Consider the following 14,067-nt stretch of genomic DNA (forward strand, 5'->3'; position numbering starts at 1 on the left):
GGTAGGGGACAGTGATGGTTTGTGTCAACTATCTGAGAATCTTTGGACTCTGGGGAACCCTGGAATTGAGTTTTCAGAAAGAAAACCTCAGCTGTCATTCTGTGTATGTTAGCTGGCTTTCCATAATTATAAGAAATAACCAAGGTAATAAACTTATGAAGACAAAGGGCTTCTTCAGCCAGCATACTGTAGCAGGCGTGTGCAGGGAAGCAGTTAGCTATGAACCTGACGGGAAAATGAGCAGCCTGGAGAATGTTCTTCCCTCGGGCTTGAGTCCAGGCCACTTCCACCCTATTGTAGAAACAAGTTGAGTTCAGTTCCTGCTCACACACTACATATGTCTTCCCAGAGCATCGACTCTAAATCTCAGCTTCCTTGGCTGCAGAATCAGCTATTAAGAGACCAGGCTCACAGGACCCTTTAGGAAATACTCCGCATGAAAGCATTCAGTAACACACACAGAAAACCAATTTGCTGTCCTTGCTTCTAGCACTTTCCCTGCCCAACTACACCTTCTTCTTTTTACCCAAGATTCCCTAGTCCCACATTTTGTTTTCTGGCAAACTGAGATTGTTTTGTTCCTTTTAATCAGGTTTTGCATTACAAACTCTTTTCTGATGAGGTTTTATTTCTCTAAAAATTTTGAACCAAAGTGTACACATTTGGAACACAGGCTTATTTTTAAAAACTTTATCACATATGGCCTTAGGGACATGGGGAGGCGAGCCTGAGCTCTGGCCCCTCAGAGGTGGGGGGACCAGCCAGCTACAGCGATGTTCTCACCGGTGATATAGCTGGCCTCCGGGGAGCACAGGAAAGACACGATTCCTGCGCAGTCCTCAGGCTGACCCACTCTGTATGGAGAGAGGACAGGAGGCTGAAACAGTGATGACCTCACATAAGTCCCATGCACTTGTGGGAAGCTGCCGAATCAAGACCCGGTGGGGATGAGCAAAGATCTACAAGCGGAGGCTTGTGGGCTCTGCGAGGAGCCTTTGGGGGATCTTCAGATTCTAGAAAGGGGAGTGGCTAATGACCCGGAGAGCAACAGACTCTGACATCTCCTCTTTCATGTAGGTTCTGAGGTCATGCTAATTCAGATCTACAAGGGAGTCTGCCTCAGGATGACCTACCTCTGCATTCCATAGATGTACTTCAAATGGTCCTCAAAGGCAGGGTCTTCAGTGAGCTAAAGGCAAGGTCAGAAGTTAGAGTCCCGTTCACGCAGGATGCAGACACATGGGCTCTGCAGGACGCATGCCGTATGCTCGTGAAAGTGCTTCTCTGGGGACACTCTGGGATGACCCTGATTTTGATTCTAATGTGGATTCCCAAAGCTGTGGACCAGAACATATGAGTGAAAAGGAGACCAAAGGTTTAAGCCTAAGATTGCAGGACCCACTAGGAGAACACGGCCCACAGAAGCAACTAAGCAGGGGTCGCGTAGGCTCACAGGGACTGAAGCGACAATCACCGAGCCTGCATGGGTCCGAACTAGATCCTCTGCACTCATGCTGTGGTTGTTTGGCTTGGTGTTTTTGTAGGACTCCTCACAATGGGAGAGGGGTGTCTCTGACTCTTTCGCCAGCTCGTGGGACCCTTGTCCTCCTACTGGGTCGCTTGGTCCAGCCTTGATAGGGTTGGTGCCTGGTTTTGTATCTTGTAATGTTGTATCTTGTGTTTGGCTGATATTGCTGTGGGACTGCTCTTTACTGAAGGGAAAGAGGAGCAGTGGGTCTCCGGGACAGGGGAGGTGGCCGGGACGACAACTCGGATGTGTGGAGGGAGGGGAAATTGTGGTCAGGATGGTCATATGAGAGATTTATAAAAAAAGAGTGCAGGGGCATATCTGGGAGGTGGCAGGCGCCCAGAACTCAGGGGCTGGACAAGCTTCTTGCCCTTGGTCCTCACCACCCGGCCGAAGTCTGTGTTGATGACGCCTGGTGCTAAGCAGTTCACTCGAATGTTCTTCGGCGCTAGCTCTACTGCCAGGGTCTTGGTTAGTCCCAGGAGGGCTGTTTTACTGACATTGTAGACTCCCAGCCTCTGAGGACAGAAAGAGGGCCAGATGGGGAGACTGGAATCGAGGATTTGTGTTTCCTGCGTTCTTCTCAGGGAATCTGTCCTGGTTAGTATCCTGATCACCGAGTTTGGAAGTCAGTGTCCAGAAGAGACGGCACATGTTCCTTCCACAGGCATTTACAGAAGATGAAATGCCTCTTTCGCCTATGCGCAGTTCTGAGGAAGCCGTTGTTAAACGTCGGTTATTCCCACACACCTCATTTTCTGAAAAGGGGGTTTCCTCTAATCTGACTGGAGCTACAGAGAGCCATACTTACAGGAAGTGGTATATAGGCTGCGACCGAGGACACCAGGACCACCGAACCTTGTCTGGCAAGATAAAGAGGGACAGAACATAAGCTGACCCCGGTTATCTTCTGCGTGACTGAGAATAGAGTTGGTGTTGGGGGATGGTAGGCATGGGAATCGTGGAGAACAGCTTAGGCTGGGCAGGATTTATCTCCCTTTTCCTCTACGTCCTCGATAACGTTTATCAGGTTATAGTGACAGAAAGGCTGTCTGTGTTTAGATTCTGTTTTTGGAAAGAAGTTGACTATGGATTACTATTGCTAAGTGGACATAGTATAAACTTACTGCTGTTTTATTTTTGAGACAAGGTCCCTCTATTATGTAGCCCTGGCTGTTCTGGAACTTTATTTATAAATCAGACTGACTCTGAACTCACAGAGATCTGCCTTTCTCTTCCTCTAGAATGTTGGTATTAAAGGTGTGCACCACCACCGCCTGTCAAACTGACTCATATCCATGGATCTCTCAACCCTCATTCGAGAAGCTTCTGTTGTGGCTGATAGGGATTGACTCAGAAACCCACAGTTGGTCAAGGCGAAGAGAATGCGAGCTCAGCCAACATGGGACAACTCGCTCACACCTCCTCCTCCCCAGGACGAGGCTGCCAAAAGAGTTTAAGAACCAGAGGTTTTGGATGACTACAGTGAAACCATGTTTTCCAGACACGGCGGGACAGCTGTTCAGATAAGTGCACAGCTGTTGTGATGGCATGCACAAGATCTACATGAGCTCAACTCAGACCTATTCCCAGCACAGAGCTGTGGACATGGAGACCCACCCTGCGCTGAGGACAAGAGAGAATAATAATAATAAAAAAAGTCAGGAAATTGGATGATGCGGGTTGCTCTGGGAGGAGTGAGGGAAAGAATGGATATGATCCAAACGAGCATTTGAAGTTCTCAAAACCTAATAAAATAAGAAAAAATAGACTAGAACCATTTTCTATGCGTTCTTGAAATAATTTTGGTAGGGTGTATGATTTTAAAAAATTGTGTTTCATTACAGTTTCAGCCTGTGTTTATCACAAAATTTTCTGGTTGGCATTCTCATTTGCTTAATGCCATTTTATTGCCTTTTATCTCTCTGGTGGTGCTTTTGTCTTTATTCCTGATATTATTTGTTCTTTCCCTCATCAATTTCACTAGCAATCTGTCAAAAGCACCATTTTTAAAAAATTACATTTTTGGCTTTATTTATTTATGTATTATATTGCTCCCAGTCTCTCTTGCTCCTCCTCCAGCCTCCTCCCTTGAATGTATGTGTGTGTGTGTGTGTGTGTGTGTGTGTGTACATGAGTGTGTGAATGCAAGTGTGTCTGGACATCCAAGAACAAGCTTGGGTGTCATTTGAGGAGGGATGTTTCACTGAGCTCTCTTGCCTCCATGGCTAGGCTGGGTGGCTAGGGCCTTCAGTGGTGAAGCACAGGGCTTCCTTATGTGGGTTCTGTGGAGCAAGCGCAGGTCCCCATGCTCATGATGCAAGCACTTTATTTACCTCCCTGGCCCCAGCTTGGTGATTGCTATATTTTAACAGTTTTACCAATGAACTAAGAATCCCTTACCATCTAACCTTCAATTCTGCGATTTTTAAGTCCCACCCCAGTTCCCTTTTGTCTGTCTGTTTTCGTTTTCTTTCGGATTTTGTTTGTTTTGTCTCTACCTCCCTGTCCTATTAGTTTAAAGATGTATCTTGTCCTCTGTGGCCATTGTTGGAGCTGTCTGCGCAGAAAGGAAAATAGAGCTGTCTAACTAATTAAAATATAATGTTCTTGCTCTGTCTAAACAACATAGGGATCTCTTAGCAGTGTAACTCAACTTCTATCTTTCTGATGTGAAAATTATTTTTGTATGTTTTTATTTCTCTGAAACCTCCAAGACAGTTTTGTTTTGCAGAATAGATGGTTTGGTTTGTTCATGTTACTATTTTCTCTGCCTTTCACTCCAATTTTTGTCTCAGGTTTTATAGGTTTTACAGACCGGCTGTCTAATTCCTCTTGCAGGAAGCAAGTGGCTTGGAATGTCCTTCAGAGAGTGACGCCTGTCTGCCCCGGAATGCTATAACCCTACCCTGGGTTTCTGAGAGATGCATTTGTTGAGTATAGAATTACACATTGAGAGTGCTGCTTTCTCCAGCATACGGGAAGCTCCATTTAGGTTGGGTCTTGAAGAAGGATAATTAGGACTTTTAGCAAGTAGGCAAGACTGGATGGAAATATTTTAAATGGAATTCATTTCATGAAATTCTGCCTTCTTCAAAAACAATTGAAGCAATTTGGCTTGCTTAGATCCCAGAATAATAGTAATAAATTAATATTTTTGTAAATGGTAAGCTGAATTTAATTATGAAATTGTATCTCTACTACTTATATGATAAACTAAGCTGCAGGTCATTTTACTTTCAAATAATACTTATTACTTATTATAGTAAATACATAGATAGATTTCTTTTTTTTTACTTCATTTGGGAGCTGGCATTTGTTATGTCGGTTATGTTCAGGAATCCGTTAACTGTCTGAGCTCGATCTGAAGACCGTGAATGGCAGGGACGCACAGCAGTGATGAGCCCCCATCTAAAGGCCTCAGACTTCAAAGCCCGTGCAGTCCTCTCATTAGTTCTTTCTAGCTAGTTCTGTGCAGCTGGGTTCTGCAGAGGCGCCCAGGTCAGCTACCCAGAAACAGAATCATCCACATATCAGCCCCATTGGCCGTTTTTGTCTGTTTGTGTCGGACTCCCACAGAGGGTACCCTCTGATGGACAGGACCATGCTGCTAAAAGAAAAATCCAAAGCCATGGGATTGAACTGCACTCTATGAGTTACTGTTTGGCCAGTTTTTCCTCTCTCTTTAAAGAATTTATTATTTTCTTTTAAAAAGAAAACAATCTTTTTTTCATTATACATACCAATCCAAGTTCCCACTCCTTCTTTTCCTCCCATTCCCTCCATACACCCTCCCACCCCACCCTACTTCAATCCTCAGAGAGGATAAGACACATTGCTTTGGGGAAAGTCCAAGGCCCTCCCTACTATATCGAGGTTGAGCAAGGTATACATCCAAAGAGAATAGGTTCCCAAAAAGCCAGTACATGCAGTAGGGATAAATCCTGGTGCCACTGCCGGTGGCCCCTCAGTCTGCCCCAGCCATGAGACTGTCAACCACATTCAGAGGGACTAGTTTCTTCCTATGCTTTTTCCTTCTCATTCTGGCTGGAGTTGGTGAGCTCCCATTAGCTCAAGTAGACTGTTTCAGTGGGTGCACCCATCAGCAGTAAAAACACAATGACATCTTGAATTTTGCATGCAAATGGATGGAACTAGAAAACACTATCCTGAGTGAGGCAACCCAGACCCAAAAAGATGAATATGGTATGTACTCACTCATAAGTGGATACTAGCTATAAGCAAAGGATATTGAGCCTACAGTTCATGATCCCAGAGAAGCTAAGTAATAAGGTGAACCTTAAAAACATATATAGATCGAAATAGACAAGATTGCCTGACAACATTGGGGGCATGTGGATTGGGGGAGAAGGGAGAATAAAAAGGGAAGAGGAGGGGAGAAGGGGAGGGGCAAGGAGAACTTGAGGGAATGGGATGGTCAAGATGGAATAAGGATAGAGATGAGAGCAAGGAAAGAGATATCTTGATTGAGGGAGCCATTATAGGGTTAGCAGAAACCTGGCTCTAGAGAAATTCCCAGGAATCCACAAGGATGACCCTGCCTCAGACCCTAAGCAATAGAGGAGAGAGGGCCAAACTGATGAATAGGTTTTTGAGACAGGGTTTCTCTATAGTCTTGGAACCCGTCCTGGAACTAGCTTTTGTAGATCAGGCTGGCCTCGAACTCACAGAGATCCACCTGCCTCCCGAGTGTTGGGATTAAAGGTGTGTGCCACCACCGTTGCCTGGCTCAGACTGATGAATATCTTAAATATCACCATAGAACCTTCATCCAGAAACTGATGAAAACAGAGGCAGAGACCCTCATGGGAGCACTGGACTGAGCTCCCAAAGTCCAGTGGAAGAGTGGGAGGAATGAGAATATGGGCAAAGACGTTTGGCCATTTTTATCCTGCAAATGTGGCACTTTTGAAAATATGGTTCAGTCGAATCCTACAGCATGCCTGTGTTGGAACTGGAACGGGGCTTCATCGTCATAGTAAGAAGTGCTGGCTGTATTTCACAGGCAACAGCTATGTCTAGAGAAGCAACATCCTGCCTGTACCAAATAGTCGGCCTGTGCTTGCTGGACTCAGAACGCCAACACAGGACCAGACACGGAAGCAGTGCAATCGGAAGAGAGATTGGCTTTCTTTTCTCCCTGGGAACCCTATGCATGCTGAGAACGCACTCCACGTGTGCCAAGTTACATGCCCAGCCCTGGAAGTGGAGTCTTAAGGAAGTATGTGTAAAGCACTTGGCCCAGAAACAACCTCCACTCACGGCTCTGAGTTACAGAGTGAGGGCCATGTTGGCACAGAGAACTGCTGAGGTGGGTCTTCAGAGCAGGAGCGGCTACAAGAGGAGAGACCTGCTAGGTTTTGCAGGGAGAACAAGGTCGCGCCAGGTAGCTGCTGACCTTGACCTCTCAAAACAGCCGCCACACCCAGCTGACGAAGGAAAACAGATAAAGAAGGGGTGGGTCTGCGAAGCGAACGAGAAAGAGTTCTTGGAAAACAGCGACAGGGGTCCTGCCCCCCCTCCCCCCCAAACGCTTAACTCCCGGAGAACACATTTCAGGAAACATCTCAAGTCACTGAGATTAGTGGGAAACCCAAAGAGAGAAAGTCGGTGCCCAGTCTCCCTCACAGGTGAGACCACATCAAGCTGATCAGGCCAGTCTCTGTCCCTGCCCTTGACAGAAGCCAGAGAAGCAAGCTACAGAGATGCCCCGCGGCACCTCAGGTCCACCAGTCCCTGTGACCTGCGGTCCTGCGTGCCGAAAGAGGTCACTTTCATTTCTGGATTCCGGGACAATTGTGGGAACTCCTGCCTTCCTATTTCTGTACCCCCCCACGTCCCCCATACCCCCCGCCCCCACTCCTATACTCCTTTCAAAAGATTCATCGACAAATTCCTGGACCACTGCATTCTCTGGGCACAAAAATGGATAAGGTTCTTTGATTTCTGTTAGTGACTCCGAAGTCTGAAAGGCAAACCTTTATTGTGCTTGGGTTACTGGCACACTCTTGCTTCCCCACTCCCCGTTCCATACCGGGTAACTCCTCCCTTTCCCACTTCCCATCCTCACCCCCTGTTTTCCATATGGGGCAGCAGCTGGCTCAGCAGCAGGGCTGGGGCCTTCACATTCACACCCAGGATCTGAAATCAGAGCAAATAAGAGAGATGAGATAGAATCAGCTTAGTGTTCTTTCATAGCAGGAAACATGCACCGTGGAATACACAATGCTTCTGCCAAGGGAATGTATTGAGGCCTTTATGGGGGTAAAGTGACATCTTGAGGTCTCTGGGGACTGAGATCATGAAGTCTGGGGTATCTTTTCTTAGCTCCAAAGGTACCTGCTTCACCTGGGTCACAGCAGACACCATCAGGGAAACCCAGGAAAGGTTGAATTTAAGGATTATAGCCTCTAAGGGCCAGTGTTGTAGAAGAAACATTTCTGGGCAAGGGAGAAAGACATTCACTTCTCTAGATGATCAGAATTTCAACTTAGACATTCTGTTATGTTTTACAGATGGGGAAATTGAGGCTCAGGGAGTCTGAACCCCTGGCCTTGCTCTGTGTGAGTGAGCTTAGGACAGCACGGATGTGGGGGAGCTGAGGACTACTCGTAGGTGTGCAAACTTACACGGGGAGAGGGTTATCCAGATGCTGAGGATGGAGCTCTACCGGCTCTTGTTAGCTTCCCCAGTTCTTACCTTGTCCCAGATCTGCTCACTGCTCCTTAAGGTGCTCCCCACCAAGGGATTTGTCCCTGCGACACACACCAGGAAGTCCACACCCCCACAGCTTTCCAGGGCCTGCAGGGGAGGAGGAGACATGGGGGGAAGGGAGGTTCGGTTGCAGTGGGACACCGTTCTTCTTGGTCTGGGAATATGCTTGGATCCAGTCCTGGAGAGGAACAACCCTAAGCAAGGCTGGAGAATAGCTGGTTCTCTCTTCAGGAGCCAACAGCAAACTTCTGAACAGAGCTGGGGTTTCAGCTCAGATGGCTTCTGTGCTCCCACTCACGGCACCCCAACCTGCCAGTTCCTCAACACATCTCTCATCAAACCTTTTCTGGAATACACTGGCCAGTTCCCCATTTTCCTGAGCACTCTAGATCTGGCTAAGAACCAGGACTTGTTTTTCTATAATATTTCTGTCCCTGCTTGGATCCTCCCCAAGGGTCTGGTCTTCCAGGAGGTTGGGTGGATGCAGCTTCCTTCCCTCCTAAAGGGCGTCCCACTTCAACACCTCCCTCCTGCCCTGAACGTGTGCTTTCCCTGCTCAGGTCTGTTCGGGGGAGATTATGGGACTGTCAAGCAGAACTGAGTGACATGGTGGTGAGTCAGGTCTTGCAATGGAGTCTTTAACCGATTGCCCTCGAGTAGATCACAGAAGCTGGACCCCTGTACCCTCACCGTGGCCACCAGCTGCTCTCGGTCTTCTGCCTTCCCCACATGGCACACAGTGCCCGTCACACACAACCCCTCCTCCTTCAATGTGGCCACTGCACGGTCCACATTCTGCTGCTTCCGGCTGCTGATGACCACGTGGGCCCCATCCTGGGCCAGACGCCGAGCAATGGAGAAACCAATCCTGTGGGCAAGGATGAAGAGGATATGACAGTTCAGACTTGACCCCTTTCTTTCTTGCTATGTTTTTTTTTTTTTTTTTTTTTTTTTGCCCAGAGGCATCAAACTAGTTTTCTCTACTGCTCCAGAGCAGCTAGCTTCATGCCTTACTTCTGCATGATTAAGAAGGCTGAATTGCATCTGTGTTCCTCATCAGATTTTGGCCTCATTCCATAACCAACTGTCCACGCCCAAGCCCCCAAGCCAGATGCTACTGTAGAGCTCTTTGACCCAGGTCTCTGAATGCTACTAAGTGCTCACAGGCACTTGGCATGGAAGGATGTCGCTATCAACCCACGCAGCACTATCTTCGACTAACAGAAGTTTGGAGCAATGGTTGAATTCCTTCTACCTTCCTCTGATGAGTTACTCCATGATACATTCATGAGTCCTACTGAATTTTGGGCCCATCCATCATGGAGTGGCCTGTATTGGGCCATGCTGGTAACACATCTGGCACTGGCTTTATCTCCAGTCCCTTGGGAGTTTCTAAGTAGAATCGTATTCTCAAGACTCTTAAGCCTTAAGGCCTTGCTTTGTGGGGTCAAGGTTAGGACAAGGAGGTCAGCCAAATCCAGAGATACCCACAGCTTCCGAGTTCCCAACGGGTTGCTCTCACCCATTTGTGGACCCTGTAACCACAGCGACTTTGTTAGCCAGTGCAAGTCTGCAGTTTGATCCATTACTGGTGCTCCTCACAGAGAGTGCAGACACAGGGGCTGAGAGTCTCTTCCAGCCCTGGATCAGAGGCCTAAACATTGGGTTTCTGTTTGCTCTTCTTTTTGGCGAGCTTGGTCCAGAGAGGGTGACCTCTAGAAAAGAAAAGCAAACATAGTTACAATACCAGATCTCATAAGGAGGGGTGGATTTTGATCTCTGTGTTGGGCTGAGCCTGGGATGGTCTAGGACTCTCTAGAGGAAGTTCAGTCTAGCAGGAGCACCTAACACTTTGATATGACATTCACTGTTCCATACTCCCTCCCTCCGTGCTCTAGGGCCAGTGGTGAGGAGGAGGCATGGAGGACCAGGATCAGGGAGGGAAGGGAAGTTCTTGTTGCAATGGGACACCATTCTTTGTTTAGCGTCTCTGGGGATATGCCTGGATCAAATCCAAAAGGAAGACATAAATGTGTTGGGTTGCATTCATAGTTGTCATGGGCTGTGGGCTGGACCTGCTTGGGTCAACTCAAGAGGCTATGGCTCTATCTAGTCTGGTGTTTATGAGCTTAAGATTTCCCACGTCCAACCTTTTAAACTGGAATGCTTTTGGCTACCTGGAATCAAGTGCTCACATTTATATAGAGAGGTTCAGCAAACATCCGTTCATTGAGACTCCTTAGGATGATCAGCAGATAGTTCACAGGTTCACATAAGATCCACACATAAGCAGGCTTTGCCCCGACTCAGTGACTGCTGAAGGGTCACACGTTTTATGACTTTGATCTTATCTCAAGCCTTAGGGCACACTACACAGCTTGTTTCACTGATACTGCATTTATCAAGTCTTCTAGACTGTTCTTCATTTTTATCCTGGTGCCGGGGTAAAAGGGGTGGGGTGTTTTCTGAGCCTCAGAGCCAATATTGTCTCTGCCAAAGGATTGTGTGGCTCTTGTTCTTGCTCTTCTTGTAACATTTGGCTCGCTGGGCCTGAGCGACTGTGCTGGGTGCTCATCTCTAGCAGGTGCTGGGTGCTGGCCCTTGCTGGTTGCTGTCTGCTGGGCCAAATGAATGAATGGAAGAATGAGGGTTTGGCTTCAGTGACCAAGGTTTCCTTAGGGCCCTACTGGATCCGTGGGTCAAATTTCTTAGGGTTAGAAGGTTGGGCCATTCTCCCCAAGCTGTTAGCTCTGTCAACTCAGCTCTAGCTTCAAAATATTTATCCCAAAGTAGTCATTCTGGCCTTGCCAGTGCTCAGGTGTTGGGTGAACCAAGCATTGTGTACAAAGTAACTTGTGTTTTTCTTAGAGTTGAGTATCTGACCTTCTGTTCAAACCTCCTCAAATCTATAGCTATGAGCGCAGCTAAGAAAGCAGGGCTCTTATTAAAGCACTTCGACTTTAGTAAATCTTGGGTAAATATCAAAGCAGACAAGTGCTGCTGAAGAAACCTAAAGACAAATCGGATCCATGGTCTTAGGATTTAGCTCCCGCACTTTCTCATTCATTGTGGGGCTTTACTTCCCCCGTCGCTGAAGATTCAAAAGAGTGAGCGCGCCTGCGTGCGTGCATGCTTTCTCTTCCTATATCACATTTTATGAATGTCACTGAAGGCGATTTAGTCCCAAATTTAAGGGACTTCATTTGTCTAAGGTCATAATTATTCTTTGTACTCCTCAGCTGCCCGGGGGAACCAAAAACTAACTCTGACTTGGTCTCTATATCCTCCTGGTCCTCCATACCCCCACCCCATAGCCCGGCCCCGCCCCTTTGTCACTTTCTGCTATTTTTCTCCAATCCCTCTCTGTCCCCTGAAAAAGATACAGAATCTAGACATGCACTGTTTTTCTTTAAATTCATTCAATGAAGAAGTGTGTGTGTGTGTGTGTCCTGAACCGGACTGGGTAACAAAGATGACTCTCATGATTTTAGTATTGAGAAACACTCAGTCCTAGCTGGGACGGCAGAAAAATAAACAAAAATTTGGCAAATGTGGTAGAAGCAGAATGTGCTTCACACAGGTTTGGGGGTGCACAAGGAAGGAAGATACTTAGTCTGGGGTGACCATGGTTAGACAAAACCTATAGAAGGAGATGTAGATGCCTGAACTCATTTAGGAAAGAGTCTTTCTAATGTTGTGGGTTTTAGAGCAAGGACTAATGCTAATAAAAAGGATATATGCATTTTGTAAATTTTTTTTTAAATGGAAAATTTTATAAGAAAGTTTAGGGAAAATTTGTAAAAGACAAAACGTACCTGGCTTTGAAATGGGTAGGGTGTCACCAGCGGTGGGGGTGGGGGTGGGGGACAGCGATGACAATGACGATAACAACTGCACTTTGCCTAATGCAGTCTTCTGGGTGACAAAAGCGGTGGGGGTCTTTGTGCCTTTGTCTAGAAACTAGTTACAAGTTAGTTAGTAACTGATAACAATGCCGATGATGTCTGTCCAGGGTGCTGATAAACCTGAAGACTGCTAACTCATTCGCCTTATCCAGAGTGGAAGATCAACCTTGTGTCTAATATGCAAACTTACTTTATTTAGCGTTTGTTTTACATAGCTGAGACTTTCTGAATTCACTTTAGGATAAACTGTACGTCTTAGAGGCTCCTCTCAGTAATGAATACGCTAGTAAACATTTTGGCACTTATTCATTTTATGTTTGTGTGAGAGTCATGATTTTTACTTTGAAAAAAAATCATCCCTTATAGAAGAAAGAGAAAGAAAATAAGCCATGCCACAAAGCTAACCACTGCCATTTTAAATATTTTACCTTTCCCTCATCAACACTCCACAGACTTTCTCTGATAAAATAATATCGATATATTCCATGTTACATAAACACCGTAATACCCATGAATTGATTCAGTTTTTCTGGCTGGTTATTAAAAGATGACTACAGAAAGGAGTTTGGGAATATGGATTGGATACCAGGCAAGGAAGACAGTATGAGGAGGGGCAAGGATGGCAGAAGATCACCACAGAGCCTGGAACAGGAAGTAGGCGCTAGAGAGTGGCTTGAAATGAGGTCCACTCAAGACCTCTGATTCTCAGCCTTCCTAACACTGCGACACTTTAATACAGTTCCTCATGTTGTGGTGACCCCCAACCATAAAATTATTCCATTGCTCCTTCATAACTGTAAGAATTCATAATTCATAACTTCAATTCTGCTATAGTTATGAATAGTAATGTAGACATCTGATATGCAGGATATCTGATATGGGACCCCCAAAGGGGTTGTGAGAGACACTGCTGTAGAATGTCAACAGCCACAAGGAGTTTGACTTCATCCAGAGGCCATGTGGGAGCCACTGAAATTTAATAAGAGAATTAAATGTGTCAGATATTGATGTGATCATATTTTTGTTTTATAGGGACTGCTTCAAAGGATTGTGTGATGGAGCTGCTCAGTTTGATCTAGTTTTTAGTCATAAAGTCGGCAAGGTGTGGCAGCCACTCATTATTGAAGGAAGTGACGCAGCAGTGCCAGGTAAGGAGATCCTGAGTAAGCGACACAAGTCACACGGCAGGTACCTGGACTCTGGCATCATCTGCCCCCATTGCATTGATGCCTAACTCTCAGACTATACTCGGGAGTGGGGAGCATGCATGCAATTCAGGGGAGATGCTTGGCTGTTTTTTGGTCTTCTTATGCCTTATAGTAACCATGATCAGAAATGTCAGTGATTGAAAAGACAAGATCTCTTGAGTAAAAAGGGAAGAAGGAAGGGGAATGGAAAAGAACCCATATAGCTCAATAAAAACAATAAAAAAGAAATGTTAGTGATCATGACTAGGCAAAGGAAAGCCCTGCAGCAGGTGTGCTTAGGACGATCGTCAGACCATCAGGGAAGCACATTTTCTTATGCTGAATGTGAAGCATCAAGTCATACTAAATGCAGGTGTAGAGCAGGCAACTGGGTGCCCAAGTTTGCAGTTGACATTGGTGAGAGGGCCAGGCTGCCAGCAGATATTTGGGAGTTATCACGCAGACTGGCACAGTCTACCTGGTGGTGAATATGTTCAAAAGACAAGGATTAAAGCTGAGTCATATCAATGTTCTCTGTCTGTCTATCTGTCTATCTGTCTTGGTTACTGTTCTATTGCTATGAAAAGACAGCATGATCAAGACAACTTATAAAAGAAAGCATCTTATAGGGGCTTGTTTACATTTTAAGAGGATGAGTCCCTGATTATCACGGTGAGTAGCATGGCAGAGAACAAGTAGACATGTCATTGGA

At 46.2% G+C, this 14,067-nt stretch overlaps 1 protein-coding gene across 1 annotated transcript; it reads right to left on the reverse strand.

Annotated features, from left to right (window-relative positions):
- Positions 1-742: 742 nt before the first annotated feature.
- Positions 743-9,925, reverse strand: LOC130885121 (dehydrogenase/reductase SDR family member 2, mitochondrial-like). Its single transcript, XM_057786540.1, has 7 exons — positions 9,786-9,925; positions 8,954-9,131; positions 8,249-8,350; positions 7,620-7,690; positions 2,340-2,391; positions 1,892-2,046; positions 743-893 (listed from the first exon to the last, which is right to left on the reverse strand). Exons 1-7 carry the CDS (start codon positions 9,923-9,925, stop codon positions 743-745), a joined length of 849 nt encoding a protein of 282 aa, XP_057642523.1.
- Between the last annotated feature and the right edge of the window lie 4,142 nt (positions 9,926-14,067).

The sequence above is a fragment of the Chionomys nivalis genome, chromosome 12 (assembly GCF_950005125.1).
Source record: "Chionomys nivalis chromosome 12, mChiNiv1.1, whole genome shotgun sequence".
Classification (NCBI taxonomy): Eukaryota; Metazoa; Chordata; class Mammalia; order Rodentia; family Cricetidae; genus Chionomys; species Chionomys nivalis.